This window comes from Oncorhynchus masou, unplaced genomic scaffold (assembly GCF_036934945.1).
Source record: "Oncorhynchus masou masou isolate Uvic2021 unplaced genomic scaffold, UVic_Omas_1.1 unplaced_scaffold_621, whole genome shotgun sequence".
In the NCBI taxonomy this organism is placed as follows: Eukaryota; Metazoa; Chordata; class Actinopteri; order Salmoniformes; family Salmonidae; genus Oncorhynchus; species Oncorhynchus masou.
In genome coordinates, this window is record NW_027012639.1 from 118,001 (window position 1) to 138,737 (window position 20,737).

The window sequence follows — 20,737 nt, forward strand, 5'->3', positions numbered from 1 at the left end:
AGGTTATTGCTCTTTTTGGTATCAAACTTTGATTTTCATATGTATAGTAGTGGATATGTATAGTAGTGGATGAGTATAGTAGTGGATATGTATAGTAGTGGATGAGTAGCTGGAGTGCCAGTCTGTTTGTGATATCATGCCAACTCCTTGTCGCTCATTGGCTTGACAATGAGCAATGTTGCAAGACCACAACCAGATTGGAGCCCACAACCAGATTGGAGACCACAACCAGATCTGAGACCACAACCAGATCTGAGACCACAGCCAGATCTGAGACCACAGCCAGATCTGAGACCACAGCCAGATCTGAGACCAAAGCCAGATCTGAGATCACAGCCAGATCTGAGACCACAGCCAGATCTGAGATCACAACCAGATCTGAGACCACAGCCAGATCGGAGACCACAGCCAGATCTGAGATCCCAACCAGATCTGAGATCACAGCCAGATCGGGAGACCACAGCCAGATCTGAGATCACAGCCAGATCTGAGACCACAGCCAGATCTGAGATCACAACCAGATCTGAGACCACAGCCAGATCTGAGACCACAGCCAGATCTGAGACCACAGCCAGATCTGAGACCACAACCAGATCTGAGACCACAGCCAGATCTGAGATCACAACCAGATCTGGGACCACAACCAGATCTGAGACCACAACCAGATCTGAGACCACAGCCAGATCTGAGACCACAACCAGATCTGAGACCACAGCCAGATCTGAGACCACAGCCAGATCTGAGACCACAGCCAGATCTGAGACCACAGCCAGATCTGAGATCACAGCCAGATCTGAGACCACAACCAGATCTGAGACCACAGCCAGATCTGAGATCACAGCCAGATCTGAGACCACAACCAGATCTGAGATCACAGCCAGATCTGAGACCACAGCCAGATCTGAGACCATGCTAGTGGAGGAGTATTTGTTCTGTAGTTTTTGCAACTGGACAGTTGAGACACAGTGGATTAGGAAAGTATTCAGACCCCTTGATATTTCCACGTTTTGTTACGTTATATTCTAAAATGGATTAAATTGTATTTTTTTCCTCATCAATCTACACACAGTACCCCACAATGACAAAGCAAAACAGGTTTAGACATATTTGCAAATGTATAAAAAAAAAAAACGAATGTCACATTTACATGAGTATTCAGACCCTTTACTCAGTACTTTGTTGAAGCACCTTTGGCAGCGATTACAGCGTTGAGTCTTCTAGGGTATGACGCTACAAGCTTGGAACACCTGTATTTTGGGAGTTTCTCCCATTCTTCTCTGCAGATCCTCTCAAGCTCTGTCAGGTTGGATGGGGAGCGACGCTGCACAGCTATTTTCAGGATTCCCCAGAGATGTTAGACCGGGTTCAAGTCAGGGCTCTGGCTGGGCTACTCAAGGACATTCAGATACTTGTCCCGAAGCCGCTCCTGCATTGTCTTGGCTGTGTGCTTAAGGTCGTGTTGTCCTTTTGGAAGGTGAACCTTTGCCCAGGTCTGAGGTTCTCATCAAGGATCTCTCTGTACTTTTCTCTGTTTATCTTTCCCTCGATCCTGACGAGTCTCCATCGATTGCTCAGTTTGGCCGGGCGGCCAGCTCTAGGAAGAGTCTTGGTGGTTCCAAACTTCTCACATTTTAAGAATGATGGAGGCCACTGTGTTCTTGGGACCTTCAATGCTGCAGACTTTTTTTGGGACCCTTCCCCAGATCTGTGCCTCAATACAATCCTGTCTCGGAGCTCAACGGACAATTCCTTCAACCTCACGGCTTGGTTTTTGCTCTGACATGAACTGTGGGACCTTATATAGACAGGATTGTGCCTTTCCAAATCATGTCCAATCAAAAATAATTCACAACAGTTGGTCTCCAATCAAGTTGTAGAAACAGCTCAAGGATGATCAATGGAAACAGGATGGACCTGAGCTCAATTTCGAGTCTCATAGCAAATGGTATGATTACTAATGTAAATAAGATATATCTGTTTTTTTATTTGTAATACATTTGCAAGCATTTCTAAAAACCTGTTATTGCTTTGTCATTATGAGGTATTGTGTGTAGATTGAGGGGAAAATGAATGTAATCCATTCTAGAATGAGGCTGTAACGTAACAACGTGGAAATAGTCAAGGGGTCTGAATACTTTCTGAATGCTCTGGAAACCTGGGTCGACCCACCCCCAACAGCTTGGAATGGAATCAATACACTTTTGCAGTGAGCGTCCTTTAAAACATGCTATGCGAACCTGCTATGTGGTTCAAATGTGTTTACAAGTGACATCAGATCTGAAACAACCTTGTGAGTCTCAGGTGTAACATTAACGATACAGATGGCACAGATGGAGAAGGGCAACGTCTTTGAGTTCCAAACCGACTTTGCTAGTTTGTGACTTTTTTTCATGTTCATCTTTACTTTTCTTGTACAGGGAGTTCATACCATTATCACATATGACCGCCAAGCACTACTGGACATCAGATCGACAGTTATTACCCTTCGACCTCGATTTTCAAATCGCAAGGCCGCCAGGCCAGATGGAACTCCAGGGCGGGTTCTCAAAGCTGACCAGCTGGCAAAGTGTCTTCACTGACACTTTCAATCTGTCCTTGTCCCAGTCTATAATCCCAACATGTTTCAAGCTGACCACCATTTGTCCCTGTTCCCATGAACTCCATGGTAACCTGCCTAAATGCCTGTAATTATAAAGTGCTTTGAAAGGCTGGTCATGACACACATCGACCATCATCCCAGACATCCTGGAACCACTCCAGTTTGCACACCGCCCCCCTACAGATCCACAGATGACGCAATCTCAATGGCACTTCACACTGCCCTCTGCCACTTGGACAAGAGGGGAAATAACTATGTGAGGATGTTGTTCATAGACCTCAGCTCAGCGTTCAACACCATATTCCCCTCCAAGAGCATCACCAAGCTGGGGACACTGGGACTGAACACCTCCCTCTTCAACTGGATCCTGGACTTCCTGACGGGCCGGCCCTAGGTGGTGAGGGTAGGCAACAACACTGCTGCCACACTGATCCTCAACACGGGGGCCTCTTAGGGGTGTGTGCTTAGTCCCCCTCCTGTACTCTCTGTTTACCTACAACCTCATGGCCAGGAACGACTCCAACACCATCATCAAGTTCCCTGATGACACAACGGTGGTAGAGCTGATCACCGACGGCACTGAGACAGCCTACAGGGAGGAGGTTATGGATTTAGCAGTTTGGTGCCAGGACCAACAACCTCTCCCTCAATGTCAGTAAGCTCAAGGAGCTGATCGTGGACTACAGGAGAAAGAGGGGAGCACACCCCCATTCACATTGACAGGGCTGTAGTGGAGCAGGTCGAGAGCTACAGGTTCCTCGGCATCCACATAACTCAGGACTTAACATGGTCCACATACACCCACACAGTCCCGAAAAGGGCACGACTGTGCCTCTTCCCCCTCAAAAGATGAAGAGATTTGGCACGGGCCATCGGATCCTCAAAATGTTCTACAGCTGCACCATCGAGAGCATCTTGACTGGCTGCATCACAGCTTGGTATGGCAAATGTACTGCTCTCGACCGCAAAGCACTACAGAGGGTAGTGCCAACAGCCCAGTACATCACCAGGGCCGAGCTCCCTGCCATCCCAGACGTCTATATCAGGCGTGTCAGAGAAAGGCCCCAAAACTAACCCCAAACTTGAAGCCATAGATAGTTCACTCTGCTTCCGTCCAGCAAATGGTACCGGAGTATCAGTGCTTGGTCCAACAGGCTACCAGATAGTTTCTACCCTCGAGCCATTAGACTGATAAATAGTTCATTAATTGCCCACACACACACACACACACACACACACACACACACACACTTTCCGACACAACACAAACATACATACAAATACACTTTACACTCATCATATGCTTCTGCTACTCTGTTCATTGTTTTATTCTTATTATTATCTATCCTGCCTTCATGTTCATATCTACCTCAAATAGCTCGTACCCCAGCACATTGATCTGGTACTGGTACTCCCTGTATATAGCTCTAAATTGATCTGGTACTCCCTGTATATAGCTCTTGATCTGGTACATTGATCTGGTACTCCCTGTATATAGCTCCACATTGATCTGGTACTCCCTGTATATAGCTCCACATTGATCTGGTACTCCCTGTATATAGCTCCACATTGATCTGGTACTCCCTGTATATAGCTCCACATTGATCTGGTACTCCCTGTATATAGCTCCACATTGATCTGGTACTCCCTGTATATAGCTCCACATTGATCTGGTACTGGTACTCCCTGTATATAGCTCCACAGTGATCTGGTACTCCCTGTATATAGCTCCACATTGATCTGGTACTGGTACTCCCTGTATATAGCTCCACATTGATCGGGTACTGGTACTCCCTGTATATAGCTCCACATTGATCTGGTACTGGTACTCCCTGTATATAGCTCCACATTGATCTGGTACTCCCTGTATATAGCTCCACATTGATCTGGTACTCCCTGTATATAGCTCCACATTGATCTGGTACTGGTACTCCCTGTATATACCTCCACATTGATCTGGTACTGGTACTCTCTGTATATAGCTCCACATTGATATGGTACTGGTACTCTCTGTATATAGCTCCACATTGATATGGTACTGGTACTCTCTGTATATAGCTCCACATTGATCTGGTACTCCCTGTATATAGCTCCACATTGATCTGGTACTGGTACTCCCTGTATATACCTCCACATTGATCTGGTACTGGTACTCTCTGTATATAGCTCCACATTGATATGGTACTGGTACTCTCTGTATATAGCTCCACATTGATCTGGTACTCCCTGTATATAGCTCCACATTGATCTGGTACTAGTACTCTCTGTATATACCTCCACATTGATCTGGTACTGGTACTCCCTGTATATGCCTCCACATTGATCTGGTACTGGTACTCCCTGTATATAGCTCCACATTGATCTGGTACTAGTACTCCTGTATATAGCTCCACATTGATCTGGTACTCCCTGTATATATCTCCACATTGATCTGGTACTAGTACTCCCTGTATATAGCTCCACATTAATCTGGTACTAGTACTCCCTGTATATAGCTCCACATTAATCTGGTACTAGTACTCCCTGTATATATCTCCACATTGATCTGGTACTCCCTGTATATATCTCCACATTGATCTGGTACTAGTACTCCCTGTATATAGCTCCACATTGATCTGGTACTAGTACTCCCTGTATATGCCTCCACATTGATCTGGTACTAGTACTCCCTGTATATAGCTCCATTGTTGTGTATTTCATTCCTGTTGAGTTGCTGTTTTAATGTGTTTTACTCTGCATGGTCAGGTTGGGTTCATCAACAAGCATTTCACGGCAAAATCTACACTCATCGTATTCAAGCTCATGTGACAAATACAATGTGATTTTGATTTGATTCTGCTGTGACATTGTTCCACGACCCGACTCAGATCTGGACTAACACGTGGAGGACATGGAAGAGAGAGACAGAGAGCTGCAACCTATACTTATGCTCATTTATGTTCCCTTCCCATTCCTACTATTTGCAATTGCGAGAAAGAGAGAAACATGATTTCTGAGGAATCGTAACAGAATGTGAGTCAAAAGAACAAGTGATTAGAAAAACAGAGTAACAGAGTTCTTGGCAGAGGGTATTTGTTGCGCAAATGTGAGCCTTAACACAGAGAGAGAGAAGATTTCTGAGAAATCATAACAGAAAGTGAGTCCAAAAAAAGAAAGAGAAATTCTGTGGATTGATGAGAAAATGACAGGAACGTTAAGGCTTAAAATAAACTGCTGGGAAGAAAGGGAGGAGAATCTGGGTCGAGATTTAGTTTTCAACTGATGTCACAAACAGAGGAAGATTAGGTTTAATTTAGCTGAGATTATTTTGTTTCTCCCTGCGCTGCTGATGGCTATTTTGGTCCGTTCATACGGGAGTGAAAAAAGGCCCATTGCACTATTGTGAAATACTTAAATGTTGTGTTGATTTATCATGAGGTGCTACAACACCCTCAGCACTCCTCCTTCCCTCTACGATGCCTGGCATGCTATAGGCTAGGTTGGAATAGTCTGCTGTACAATGCCAAGGCTACGCAAAGTCACTGCAGGTAGATGGGCAGAAAGACTGCAGTCACACAGAGAGAGAGAGAGCTCCCATAGCACTGCTGAATGGTAGAGCAAAAGCGACTCTTCATTGCTAACTCCCGCCTGCGTGCAGTCGACGTAACTTTTCCCAAAAAAAGCAACTCCCCTTCGGATGTGTAGGTTGTGTCCTTTGTCCACAGTTCGGGCTCGTCGCTGGGTGTATTTTACGCCTGCTACATTAGTAGCTGGGACAACCAAACGAGATGGGGGCGAAGTAGGTGGCTCGCCAGATAACAGTGAAGGTTGGACTGTCTGTACTACAGTGACGGTGGGAAGCCTTGGTTGTGGTATGCGGACTAAGTAGCTAGGAAGCAAGGATACGAGTGAAGAAGGAAAACGCTGAGTTAAGTGTAACGGCATTCTCGCCTGCTGTGAAGTGAATGTTTGAACTTGCAGTGTGTTTTATACACGACTGCTGCCTGGTTGCTAGCTAGAAGCTACATTGAACACACAGAGAAGAGAGAGGGAGGGAGAGAGAGAGAGAAGGGGGAAGGAGGAAGGAGAAACTTTCCAGCCTGACGCAGAACCGCAGACATGCAGTTGACAGAGATCCTTGGTTCAGGGACCTTCCTGGTCCTGCTCCTTGTCCCGTGGTCCGACAGCCGTAAGTAAACAACAAAGCCCACGAAGCTATTTTTGGCACTGCGTGGGGATAACATTGTTGTTTAGCTTGCCAGCGTGTTAATTGTTGTTGAATAATGTAATTTGTTTTCTGCTTAGCTGATGCTTTGAAACCTCACGCCCAGGACTTTATGCCAATAAGTTAGGGGCTGGATCATTTTAACAACTAAAATGTAGTGAGGTAACTCATGGGAAATTCTGTTCTGTGCTTGTGGTTATTTTCAGTTTCCTTGTCCCCGGAAGAAGCTAACCAGTTCTTGAGGAGACACAGGAGAGCGAATCACGTTTTCGAGGAGACGAAACAAGGGCACCTGGAGCGAGAGTGTGTGGAAGAGAAGTGTAGCAAAGAGGAGGCGAGAGAAGTATTCGAGAACGACCCTGAAACAGTGAGTACACTACACACTTATTCACTACACACTTGATCGTGTCAAATCAAATGGCACTCATTGCACTTCTTTCCATTGCATATAGACACGGACTAGCTGCGCACATTGGATTTGTCTTGCCGTAATGACTGGTCCTATAGCGGACTACACGATTCCGTGTATAGTGTTCAAGCTCCAAAATATGTATGGATATGACTAATTACTGGCAAACACTCACCAGTCCGATCCATTCATTGCACAGTATTCAACTAGCACATTGGGCTATGGGGAACATGCCAGATTATGGACATTTGCATACTACTGTAAGGTTTGTGATTATGTAAATTATCCTGCTCATACATGACAGTGATTATGCTAATGAGCGCTGTACTGCCGTGTTTTTGATTGGTCCTCGGGGAGGCTGCTTACAGTAAGCGGATGGAAGGTGACTGGGGGGGAATGTGTTTTAACAGACAGAGCAACAATGCGCTCACACACAGGTTTTAATCTGACGTGTGCCTGTCACACAGGGCTCCTATCCCCTCAGGGATATATACCTTAGGCTCTAGGTTCTGCCAGCGAGCTTCATGAATGTGTTGAGCAGCCTCCAGCATCCATGCTATTAATAATTCTACATCCCAAACGCCTCCCTATTCCCTATACAGTGCAGGGGGGGTTTAATGGGCTCAGAGAGGAGGATGTGTGGTACTAGTGGTGGTGAGATCGGGGGGTTTAATGGCATCAGAGAGGAGGATGTGTGGTACTAGTGGTGGGGAGATCGGGGGGTTTAATGGGCTCAGAGAGGAGGATGTGTGGTACTAGTGGTGGGGAGATCGGGGGTTTATTGGGCTCAGAGAGGAGGATGTGTGGTACTAGTGGTGGGGAGATCGGGGGTTGTAATGGGCTCAGAGAGGAGGATGTGTGGTACTAGTGGTGGGGATATCGGGGGTTTAATGGGCTCAGAGAGGAGGATGTGTGGTACTAGTGGTGGGGAGATCGGGGGTTTAATGGGCTCAGAGAGGAGGATGTGTGATACTAGTGGTGGGGAGATCGGGGGTTTAATGGCATCAGAGAGGATGATGTGATACTAGTGGTGGGGAGATCGGGGGTTTAATGGCATCAGAGAGGAGGATGTGTGATACTAGTGGTGGGGAGATCGGGGGTTTAATGGCATCAGAGAGGAGGATGTGTGATACTAGTGGTGGGGAGATCGGGGGTTTAATGGCATCAGAGAGGATGATGTGTGATACTAGTGGTGGGGAGATCGGGGGTTTAATGGGCTCAGAGAGGAGGATGTGTGCTACTAGTGGTGGGGAGATCGGGGGTTTAATGGGCTCAGAGAGGAGGATGTGTGGTACTAGTGGTGGGGAGATCGGGGGGTTTAATGGGCTCAGAGAGGAGGATGTGTGGTACTAGTGGTGGGGAGATCGGGGGTTTAATGGGCTCAGAGAGGAGGATGCGTGGTACTAGTGGTGGGGAGATCGGGGGTTTAATGGGCTCAGAGAGGAGGATGCGTGGTACTAGTGGTGGGGAGATCGGGGGTTTAATGGGCTCAGAGAGGAGGATGTGTGATACTAGTGGTGGGGAGATCGGGGGTTTAATGGGCTCAGAGGAGGATGTGTGGTACTAGTGGTGGGGAGATCGGGGTTTAATGGCATCAGAGAGGAGGATGTGTGGTACTAGTGGTGGGGAGATCGGGGGTTTAATGGCATCAGAGAGGAGGATGTGTGGTACTAGTGGTGGGGAGATCGGGGGGTTTAATGGCATCAGAGAGGAGGATGTGTGGTACTAGTGGTGGGGAGATCGGGGGTTTAATGGCATCAGAGAGGAGGATGTGTGGTACTAGTGGTGGGGAGATCGGGGTTTAATGGGATCAGAGAGGAGGATGTGTGGTACTAGTGGTGGGGAGATCGGGGGTTTAATGGGCTCAGAGAGGAGGATGTGTGGTACTAGTGGTGGGGAGATCGGGGGTTTAATGGGATCAGAGAGGAGGATGTGTGCTACTAGTGGTGGGGAGATCGGGGGGTTTAATGGGCTCAGAGAGGAGGATGTGTGCTACTAGTGGTGGGGAGATCGGGGGTTTAATGGGATCAGAGAGGAGGATGTGTGCTACTAGTGGTGGGGAGATCGGGGGTTTAATGGGATCAGAGAGGAGGATGTGTGGTACTAGTGGTGGTGAGATCGGGGGTTTAATGGGCTCAGAGAGGAGGATGTGTGGTACTAGTGGTGGGGAGATCGGGGGTTTAATGGGCTCAGAGAGGAGGATGTGTGGTACTAGTGGTGGGGAGATCGGGGGTTTAATGGGATCAGAGAGGAGGATGTGTGGTACTAGTGGTGGGGAGATCGGGGGGTTTAATGGGATCAGAGAGGAGGATGTGTGGTACTAGTGGTGGGGAGATCGGGGGTTTAATGGGATCAGAGAGGATGATGTGTGGTACTAGTGGTGGGGAGATCGGGGGTTTAATGGGCTCAGAGAGGAGGATGTGAGGTACTAGTGGTGGGGAGATCGGGGGTTTAATGGGCTCAGAGAGGAGGATGTGTGGTACTAGTGGTGGGGAGATCGGGGGTTTAATGGGCTCAGAGAGGAGGATGTGTGCTACTAGTGGTGGGGAGATCGGGGGGTTTAATGGCATCAGAGAGGAGGATGTGTGCTACTAGTGGTGGGGAGATCGGGGGGTTTAATGGGCTCAGAGAGGAGGATGTGTGCTACTAGTGGTGGGGAGATCGGGGGGTTTAATGGCATCAGAGAGGAGGATGTGTGGTACTAGTGGTGGGGAGATTGGGGGTTTAATGGGCTCAGAGAGGAGGATGTGTGGTACTAGTGGTGGTGAGATCGGGGGGTTTAATGGGCTCAGAGAGGAGGATGTGTGGTACTAGTGGTGGTGAGATCGGGGGTTTTAATGGGCTCAGAGAGGAGGATGTGTGGTACTAGTGGTGGTGAGATCGGGGTTTAATGGGATCAGAGAGGAGGATGTGTGATACTAGTGGTGGGGAGATCGGGGGGTTTAATGGCATCAGAGAGGAGGATGTGTGGTACTAGTGGTGGGGAGATCGGGGGGTGTAATGGCATCAGAGAGGAGGATGTGTGGTACTAGTGGTGGGGAGATCGGGGGGTGTAATGGCATCAGAGAGGAGGATGTGTGGTACTAGTGGTGGGGAGATCGGGGGTTTAATGGGCTCAGAGAGGAGGATGTGTGGTACTAGTGGTGGTGAGATCGGGGGTTTAATGGGCTCAGAGAGGAGGATGTGTGGTACTAGTGGTGGGGAGATCGGGGGTTTAATGGGATCAGAGAGGAGGATGTGTGGTACTAGTGGTGGGGAGATCGGGGGTGTAATGGCATCAGAGAGGAGGATGTGTGGTACTAGTGGTGGGGAGATCGGGGGTTTAATGGGCTCAGAGAGGAGGATGTGTGGTACTAGTGGTGGTGAGATCGGGGTTTAATGGGCTCAGAGAGGAGGATGTGTGGTACTAGTGGTGGGGAGATCGGGGGTTTAATGGGATCAGAGAGGAGGATGTGTGGTACTAGTGGTGGGGAGATCGGGGGTTTAATGGGATCAGAGAGGAGGATGTGTGGTACTAGTGGTGGGGAGATCGGGGGTTTAATGGGATCAGAGAGGATGATGTGTGATACTAGTGGTGGGGAGATCGGGGGGTTTAATGGGCTCAGAGAGGAGGATGTGTGGTACTAGTGGTGGGGAGATCGGGGGGTTTAATGGGATCAGAGAGGAGGATGTGTGCTACTAGTGGTGGTGAGATCGGGGGTTTAATGGGATCAGAGAGGAGGATGTGTGCTACTAGTGGTGGGGAGATCGGGGGTTTAATGGGATCAGAGAGGAGGATGTGTGCTACTAGTGGTGGGGAGATCGGGGGTTTAATGGGCTCAGAGAGGAGGATGTGTGGTACTAGTGGTGGTGAGATCGGGGGGTTTAATGGGCTCAGAGAGGAGGATGTGTGCTACTAGTGGTGGGGAGATCGGGGGGTTTAATGGGCTCAGAGAGGAGGATGTGTGCTACTAGTGGTGGGGAGATCGGGGGTTTAATGGGCTCAGAGAGGAGGATGTGTGCTACTAGTGGTGGGGAGATCGGGGGGTTAATGGGATCAGAGAGGAGGATGTGTGCTACTAGTGGTGGGGAGATCGGGGGGTTTAATGGGCTCAGAGAGGAGGATGTGTGCTACTAGTGGTGGTGAGATCGGGGGTTTAATGGGATCAGAGAGGAGGATGTGTGCTACTAGTGGTGGTGAGATCGGGGGTTTAATGGGATCAGAGAGGAGGATGTGTGCTACTAGTGGTGGGGAGATCGGGGTTTAATGGGATCAGAGAGGAGGATGTGTGGTACTAGTGGTGGGGAGATCGGGGGTTTAATGGGCTCAGAGAGGAGGATGTGTGGTACTAGTGGTGGTGAGATCGGGGGTTTAATGGGCTCAGAGAGGAGGATGTGTGCTACTAGTGGTGGGGAGATCGGGGGTTTAATGGGCTCAGAGAGGAGGATGTGTGCTACTAGTGGTGGGGAGATCGGGGGTTTAATGGGCTCAGAGAGGAGGATGTGTGCTACTAGTGGTGGGGAGATCGGGGGGTTAATGGGATCAGAGAGGAGGATGTATGATACTAGTGGTGGTGAGATCGGGGGGTTTAATGGGCTCAGAGAGGAGGATGTGTGGTACTAGTGGTGGGGAGATCGGGGTTTAATGGGCTCAGAGAGGAGGATGTGTGGTACTAGTGGTGGGGAGATCGGGGGTTTAATGGGATCAGAGAGGAGGATGTATGATACTAGTGGTGGGGAGATCGGGGGTTTAATGGGATCAGAGAGGAGGATGTGTGCTACTAGTGGTGGGGAGATCGGGGGTTTAATGGGATCAGAGAGGAGGATGTGTGCTACTAGTGGTGGGGAGATCGGGGGGTTTAATGGGATCAGAGAGGAGGATGTGTGCTACTAGTGGTGGTGAGATCGGGGGTTTAATGGACTCAGAGAGGAGGATGTGTGGTACTAGTGGTGGGGAGATCGGGGGGTTTAATGGGCTCAGAGAGGAGGATGTGTGGTACTAGTGGTGGTGAGATCGGGGGTTTAATGGGCTCAGAGAGGAGGATGTGTGCTACTAGTGGTGGGGAGATCGGGGGGTTTAATGGGCTCAGAGAGGAGGATGTGTGGTACTAGTGGTGGGGAGATCGGGGGTGTAATGGCATCAGAGAGGAGGATGTGGTACTAGTGGTGGGGAGATCGGGGGTTTAATGGGCTCAGAGAGGAGGATGTGTGGTACTAGTGGTGGGGAGATCGGGGGTTTAATGGGATCAGAGAGGAGGATGTGTGGTACTAGTGGTGGGGAGATCGGGGGGTTTAATGGGATCAGAGAGGAGGATGTGTGGTACTAGTGGTGGGGAGATCGGGGGGTTTAATGGGATCAGAGAGGATGATGTGTGATACTAGTGGTGGGGAGATCGGGGGTTTAATGGGCTCAGAGAGGAGGATGTGTGGTACTAGTGGTGGGGAGATCGGGGGTTTAATGGGCTCAGAGAGGAGGATGTGTGGTACTAGTGGTGGGGAGATCGGGGGTTTAATGGCATCAGAGAGGAGGATGTGTGCTACTAGTGGTGGGGAGATCGGGGGTTTAATGGGCTCAGAGAGGAGGATGTGTGCTACTAGTGGTGGGGAGATCGGGGGTTTAATGGCATCAGAGAGGAGGATGTGTGGTACTAGTGGTGGGGAGATCGGGGGTTTAATGGGCTCAGAGAGGAGGATGTGTGGTACTAGTGGTGGGGAGATCGGGGGTTTAATGGGCTCAGAGGAGGATGTGTGGTACTAGTGGTGGGGAGATCGGGGGTTTAATGGGCTCAGAGAGGAGGATGTGTGGTACTAGTGGTGGGGAGATCGGGGGTTTAATGGCATCAGAGAGGAGGATGTGTGGTACTAGTGGTGGGGAGATCGGGGGGTTTAATGGGATCAGAGAGGAGGATGTGTGGTACTAGTGGTGGGGAGATCGGGGGTTTAATGGCATCAGAGAGGAGGATGTGTGGTACTAGTGGTGGTGAGATCGGGGGGTGTAATGGCATCAGAGAGGAGGATGTGTGGTACTAGTGGTGGTGAGATCGGGGGGTTTAATGGCATCAGAGAGGAGGATGTGTGGTACTAGTGGTGGGGAGATCGGGGGTTTAATGGCATCAGAGAGGAGGATGTGTGATACTAGTGGTGGGGAGATCGGGGGTTTAATGGCATCAGAGAGGAGGATGTGTGATACTAGTGGTGGGGAGATCGGGGGGTTTAATGGCATCAGAGAGGAGGATGTGTGGTACTAGTGGTGGGGAGATCGGGGGTTTAATGGGCTCAGAGATTAGGATGTGTGGTACTAGTGGTGGGGAGATCGGGGGTTTAATGGGCTCAGAGAGGAGGATGTGTGCTACTAGTGGTGGGGAGATCGGGGGTTTAATGGGATCAGAGAGGAGGATGTGTGGTACTAGTGGTGGGGAGATCGGGGGTTTAATGGGCTCAGAGAGGAGGATGTGTGGTACTAGTGGTGGGGAGATCGGGGGTTTAATGGGATCAGAGAGGAGGATGTGTGGTACTAGTGGTGGGGAGATCGGGGGTTTGTAATGGGCTCAGAGAGGAGGATGTGTGGTACTAGTGGTGGGGAGATCGGGGGGTTTAATGGGCTCAGAGAGGATGATGTGTGGTACTAGTGGTGGGGAGATCGGGGGGTTTAATGGGCTCAGAGAGGAGGATGTGTGGTACTAGTGGTGGGGAGATCGGGGGGTTTAATGGCATCAGAGAGGAGGATGTGTGATACTAGTGGTGGGGAGATCGGGGGGTTTAATGGCATCAGAGAGGAGGATGTGTGGTACTAGTGGTGGGGAGATCGGGGTTTGTAATGGGCTCAGAGAGGAGGATGTGTGGTACTAGTGGTGGGGAGATCGGGGGTTTAATGGGCTCAGAGAGGATGATGTGTGGTACTAGTGGTGGGGAGATCGGGGGGTTTAATGGGCTCAGAGAGGAGGATGTGTGGTACTAGTGGTGGGGAGATCGGGGGGTTTAATGGCATCAGAGAGGAGGATGTGTGGTACTAGTGGTGGTGAGATCGGGGGGTGTAATGGCATCAGAGAGGAGGATGTGTGGTACTAGTGGTGGTGAGATCGGGGGGTTTAATGGCATCAGAGAGGAGGATGTGTGGTACTAGTGGTGGGGAGATCGGGGGGTTTAATGGGATCAGAGAGGAGGATGTGTGCTACTAGTGGTGGTGAGATCGGGGGGTTTAATGGGATCAGAGAGGAGGATGTGTGGTACTAGTGGTGGGGAGATCGGGGGGTTTAATGGGCTCAGAGAGGAGGATGTGTGCTACTAGTGGTGGGGAGATCGGGGGTTTAATGGGCTCAGAGAGGAGGATGTGTGGTACTAGTGGTGGGGAGATCGGGGGTTTAATGGGATCAGAGAGGAGGATGTGTGCTACTAGTGGTGGTGAGATCGGGGGTTTAATGGGATCAGAGAGGAGGATGTGTGCTACTAGTGGTGGGGAGATCGGGGGGTTAATGGGCTCAGAGAGGAGGATGTGTGGTACTAGTGGTGGGGAGATCGGGGGTTTAATGGGCTCAGAGAGGAGGATGTGTGGTACTAGTGGTGGGGAGATCGGGGGTTGTAATGGGCTCAGAGAGGAGGATGTGTGGTACTAGTGGTGGGGAGATCGGGGGTTTAATGGGCTCAGAGAGGAGGATGTGTGGTACTAGTGGTGGGGAGATCGGGGGTTTAATGGCATCAGAGAGGATGATGTGTGGTACTAGTGGTGGGGAGATCGGGGGTTTAATGGCATCAGAGAGGAGGATGTGTGGTACTAGTGGTGGGGAGATCGGGGGTTTGTAATGGGCTCAGAGAGGAGGATGTGTGGTACTAGTGGTGGGGAGATCGGGGGTTTAATGGGCTCAGAGAGGATGATGTGTGGTACTAGTGGTGGGGAGATCGGGGGTTTAATGGGCTCAGAGAGGAGGATGTGTGGTACTAGTGGTGGGGAGATCGGGGGGTTTAATGGCATCAGAGAGGAGGATGTGTGATACTAGTGGTGGGGAGATCGGGGGGTTTAATGGCATCAGAGAGGAGGATGTGTGATACTAGTGGTGGGGAGATCGGGGGTTTAATGGCATCAGAGAGGAGGATGTGTGGTACTAGTGGTGGGGAGATCGGGGGGTTTAATGGGCTCAGAGAGGAGGATGTGTGGTACTAGTGGTGGGGAGATCGGGGGGTTTAATGGGCTCAGAGAGGAGGATGTGTGCTACTAGTGGTGGGGAGATCGGGGGTTTAATGGGATCAGAGAGGAGGATGTGTGGTACTAGTGGTGGGGAGATCGGGGGTTTAATGGGCTCAGAGAGGAGGATGTGTGGTACTAGTGGTGGGGAGATCGGGGGTTTAATGGGCTCAGAGAGGATGATGTGTGGTACTAGTGGTGGGGAGATCGGGGGTTTAATGGGCTCAGAGAGGAGGATGTGTGGTACTAGTGGTGGGGAGATCGGGGGGTTTAATGGCATCAGAGAGGAGGATGTGTGATACTAGTGGTGGGGAGATCGGGGGTTTAATGGCATCAGAGAGGAGGATGTGTGATACTAGTGGTGGGGAGATCGGGGGTTTAATGGCATCAGAGAGGAGGATGTGTGGTACTAGTGGTGGGGAGATCGGGGGTTTAATGGGCTCAGAGAGGAGGATGTGTGGTACTAGTGGTGGGGAGATCGGGGGGTTTAATGGGCTCAGAGAGGAGGATGTGTGCTACTAGTGGTGGGGAGATCGGGGGTTTAATGGGATCAGAGAGGAGGATGTGTGGTACTAGTGGTGGGGAGATCGGGGGGTTTAATGGGCTCAGAGAGGAGGATGTGTGGTACTAGTGGTGGGGAGATCGGGGGTTTAATGGGATCAGAGAGGAGGATGTGTGGTACTAGTGGTGGGGAGATCGGGGGTTTGTAATGGGCTCAGAGAGGAGGATGTGTGGTACTAGTGGTGGGGAGATCGGGGGTTTAATGGGCTCAGAGAGGATGATGTGTGGTACTAGTGGTGGGGAGATCGGGGGTTTAATGGCATCAGAGAGGAGGATGTGTGATACTAGTGGTGGGGAGATCGGGGGGTTTAATGGCATCAGAGAGGAGGATGTGTGGTACTAGTGGTGGGGAGATCGGGGGGTTTAATGGGCTCAGAGAGGAGGATGTGTGGTACTAGTGGTGGGGAGATCGGGGGGTTTAATGGGCTCAGAGAGGAGGATGTGTGCTACTAGTGGTGGGGAGATCGGGGGGTTTAATGGGATCAGAGAGGAGGATGTGTGGTACTAGTGGTGGGGAGATCGGGGGTTTAATGGGCTCAGAGAGGAGGATGTGTGGTACTAGTGGTGGGGAGATCGGGGGGTTTAATGGGATCAGAGAGGAGGATGTGTGGTACTAGTGGTGGGGAGATCGGGGGTTTGTAATGGGCTCAGAGAGGAGGATGTGTGGTACTAGTGGTGGGGAGATCGGGGGGTTTAATGGGCTCAGAGAGGATGATGTGTGGTACTAGTGGTGGGGAGATCGGGGGTTTAATGGGCTCAGAGAGGAGGATGTGTGGTACTAGTGGTGGGGAGATCGGGGGGTTTAATGGCATCAGAGAGGAGGATGTGTGATACTAGTGGTGGGGAGATCGGGGGTTTAATGTCATCAGAGAGGAGGATGTGTGATACTAGTGGTGGGGAGATCGGGGGGTTTAATGGCATCAGAGAGGAGGATGTGTGGTACTAGTGGTGGGGAGATCGGGGGTTTAATGGGCTCAGAGAGGAGGATGTGTGGTACTAGTGGTGGGGAGATCGGGGGTTTAATGGGCTCAGAGAGGAGGATGTGTGCTACTAGTGGTGGGGAGATCGGGGGGTTTAATGGGATCAGAGAGGAGGATGTGTGGTACTAGTGGTGGGGAGATCGGGGGGTTTAATGGGCTCAGAGAGGAGGATGTGTGGTACTAGTGGTGGGGAGATCGGGGGGTTTAATGGGATCAGAGAGGAGGATGTGTGGTACTAGTGGTGGGGAGATCGGGGGGTTTAATGGCATCAGAGAGGAGGATGTGTGATACTAGTGGTGGGGATATCGGGGGTTTAATGGGCTCAGAGAGGAGGATGTGTGCTACTAGTGGTGGGGAGATCGGGGGTTTAATGGGCTCAGAGAGGAGGATGTGTGATACTAGTGGTGGGGAGATCGGGGGTTTAATGGGCTCAGAGAGGATGATGTGTGATACTAGTGGTGGGGAGATCGGGGGTTTAATGGGCTCAGAGAGGAGGATGTGTGGTACTAGTGGTGGGGAGATCGGGGGTTTAATGGCATCAGAGAGGAGGATGTGTGGTACTAGTGGTGGGGAGATCGGGGGTTTGTAATGGGCTCAGAGAGGAGGATGTGTGGTACTAGTGGTGGGGAGATCGGGGGTTTAATGGGCTCAGAGAGGATGATGTGTGGTACTAGTGGTGGGGAGATCGGGGGGTTTAATGGGCTCAGAGAGGAGGATGTGTGGTACTAGTGGTGGGGAGATCGGGGGTTTAATGGCATCAGAGAGGAGGATGTGTGATACTAGTGGTGGGGAGATCGGGGGTTTAATGGCATCAGAGAGGAGGATGTGTGATACTAGTGGTGGGGAGATCGGGGGTTTAATGGCATCAGAGAGGAGGATGTGTGGTACTAGTGGTGGGGAGATCGGGGGTTTAATGGGCTCAGAGAGGAGGATGTGTGGTACTAGTGGTGGGGAGATCGGGGGGTTTAATGGGCTCAGAGAGGAGGATGTGTGCTACTAGTGGTGGGGAGATCGGGGGGGTTTAATGGGATCAGAGAGGAGGATGTGTGGTACTAGTGGTGGGGAGATCGGGGGTTTAATGGGCTCAGAGAGGAGGATGTGTGGTACTAGTGGTGGGGAGATCGGGGGGTTTAATGGGATCAGAGAGGAGGATGTGTGGTACTAGTGGTGGGGAGATCGGGGGTTTAATGGCATCAGAGAGGAGGATGTGTGATACTAGTGGTGGGGATATCGGGGGGTTTAATGGGCTCAGAGAGGAGGATGTGTGCTACTAGTGGTGGGGAGATCGGGGGGTTTAATGGGCTCAGAGAGGAGGATGTGTGATACTAGTGGTGGGGAGATCGGGGGTTTAATGGGCTCAGAGAGGATGATGTGTGATACTAGTGGTGGGGAGATCGGGGGTTTAATGGGCTCAGAGAGGAGGATGTGTGGTACTAGTGGTGGGGAGATCGGGGGGTTTAATGGCATCAGAGAGGAGGATGTGTGGTACTAGTGGTGGGGAGATCGGGGGGTTTAATGGCATCAGAGAGGAGGATGTGTGGTACTAGTGGTGGGGAGATCGGGGGGTTTAATGGCATCAGAGAGGAGGATGTGTGGTACTAGTGGTGGGGAGATCGGGGGGTTTAATGGCATCAGAGAGGAGGATGTGTGGTACTAGTGGTGGGGAGATTGGGGGGGTTAATGGGCTCAGAGAGGAGGATGTGTGCTACTAGTGGGGGGAGATCGGGGGTTTAATGGGCTCAGAGAGGAGGATGTGTGCTACTAGTGGTGGGGAGATCGGGGGGTTTAATGGGCTCAGAGAGGAGGATGTGTGGTACTAGTGGTGGGGATATCGGGGGGTTGTATCGTGACAGGACTGCAGCCTCATTCACAGATCCATTATTCATTCTAAACGTGCCTATCTCTGACTCTGCAGTTCTCTCACAACGCTGCAGTTCCCTGGCTCTGCAGAGGGAGTGTTCCTGGTTACCATACCCCTAACCTAGTCTCCCTAGCAACGAAGTCTTCAATTGCATCCTTCGTCTCTCTCTCTGCAGCAGTTGGAAAGTTTCTGCCTGTTCCCCCTCCCTCTGTCACACTCTCTCTCTAAAAGGAGATGAGATGGAGAAGGATAATGACGTTTGAGAAGTGTCTCAGTAGAACTACACACAGTCAGGAGTCTCTTATTTAAATGACCTTCCATTTCATGTACTGTTCTTCATCTTTCTCTTTCAGTGCAGCAGAACTCTCTGGAGAACCATGTCATTGTCCCATCAAGTCTTGTTCTAATTTTAAGTTTCCCCAGTTACCTCCATGTACTGTACTACAGGCAGGAAGGAAGGAAGGCAGGCAGGCAGGAAGGCAGGCAGGCAGGAAGGAAGGAAGGAGGGCAGGTAGGAAGGCGGGCAGGAAGGCGGGCGGGCAGGTAGGTAGGAAGGCGGGCAGGTAGGAAGGCAGGAAGCCCAGTCCCAGAACTGTTTGTGCTCTCGCTAACGCCATTGCTGTCATAGTGAAACCCAACACATGCTAACGAGGAGTTTATCATAATAGCACAAACAGACTGGCACTCGGGCTTTTCTGCAGGAGAGAGAGTTGTAGAAGTTCCCAGGAAGCCCTGGAGGGGCGACTAGTCTGTGTGGTGCCACACCCCGTTAACATGAGATGACATGATGCATATCTATCATCAGACACATTTAGTCTCAATCTGTCATGTTTGACCTCATAGACTGTTATCAAACATCACTAACAACCTCTCTCCTTCTGTCCTCTCTCCTTCTGTCCTCTCTCCTTCTGTCCTCTCTCCTTCTGTCCTCTCTCCTTCTGTCCTCTCTCCTTCTGTCCTCTCTCCTTCAGGACTACTTCTTTCCAAAGTACTTAGGTAAGTTTGGTTCCTGTTCCCAACCTCTTCAGCGTTGGGTGAGATTGTGGGTCCTGTGTGGCTCAGTCGGTAGAGCATGGCGCTTGCAACGCCAAGCGCCGTGGGTTCGATTCCCGCTGGGGCCACCCATATGTAAAAGTAGTGGCCCCAGCCGACTTGTAAGTCGCTTTGGACAAAAGCGTCTGCTAAATGGGATATATATTGTTATTACTTGATTAGGATATTAGCATAGGATAGGATAGTATGGTGTTTAACTATCTTTTCTCTGCCCTGTCTCGCTCTCTCTCTGCCCTGTCTCGCTCTCTCTCTGCCCTGTCTCGCTCTCTCTCTGCCCTGTCTCGCTCTCTCTCTGCCCTGTCTCACTCTCTCTCTCTCTGCCCTGTCTCGCTCTCTCTCTGCCCTGTCTCGCTCTCTCTCTGCCCTGTCTCGCTCTCTCTCTGCCCTGTCTCGCTCTCTCTCTGCCCTGTCTCGCTCTCTCTCTGCCCTGTCTCGCTCTCTCTCTGCCCTGTCTCGCTCTCCCTCTGCCCTGTCTCGCTCTCTGTCTCTCTGCCATGTCTCTCTGATTAGCGTGCATGGAGAAGTTTGGGGACACGGACAAGAAGAAACAAGACCTGATCACCTGTGTTCACAGTGAGTTTCTCGTCTGTCTGTCCTCCTGACCAGGGTTGCAGACAGACAAACTGACTCACGTACAGTAGATATGAGCATGTAGCTCCTCTCGCTACTCTACTATTAATTCACACCTCTTTCTACCATACTCTCATTCAACCTCTCTCCTCTCCCATTCCCTCTCTTTCTCTCACTCTCCCATTCCCTCTCTTTCTCTCACTCTCCCATTCCCTCTCTTTCTCTCACTCTCTCATTCCCTCTCTTTCTCTCACTCTCTCTTTCTCTCACTCTCTCATTCCCTCTCTTTCTCTCACTCTCTCATTCCCTCTCTTTCTCTCACTCTCTCATTCCCTCTCTTTC

At 50.7% G+C, this 20,737-nt stretch overlaps 1 protein-coding gene across 2 annotated transcripts in view; it reads left to right on the forward strand.

Annotated features, from left to right (window-relative positions):
• The first annotated feature begins 6,064 nt into the window (after positions 1 to 6,064).
• LOC135536449 (growth arrest-specific protein 6-like) overlaps positions 6,065 to 20,737 on the forward strand; it is a 43,449-nt gene continuing 28,776 nt past the window's right edge. Inside the window, exons 1-4 of one of the 2 annotated variants that reach the window (XM_064962791.1) lie at positions 6,065 to 6,767; positions 7,010 to 7,170; positions 19,744 to 19,768; positions 20,336 to 20,398. In XM_064962791.1, the coding sequence (XP_064818863.1) occupies positions 6,698 to 6,767; positions 7,010 to 7,170; positions 19,744 to 19,768; positions 20,336 to 20,398 (319 nt within the window). In that variant the 5' untranslated portion in view covers positions 6,065 to 6,697. The remainder of the gene's footprint in view (positions 6,768 to 7,009; positions 7,171 to 19,743; positions 19,769 to 20,335; positions 20,399 to 20,737) is intronic. The other variant, XM_064962792.1, reaches the window with a different exon arrangement.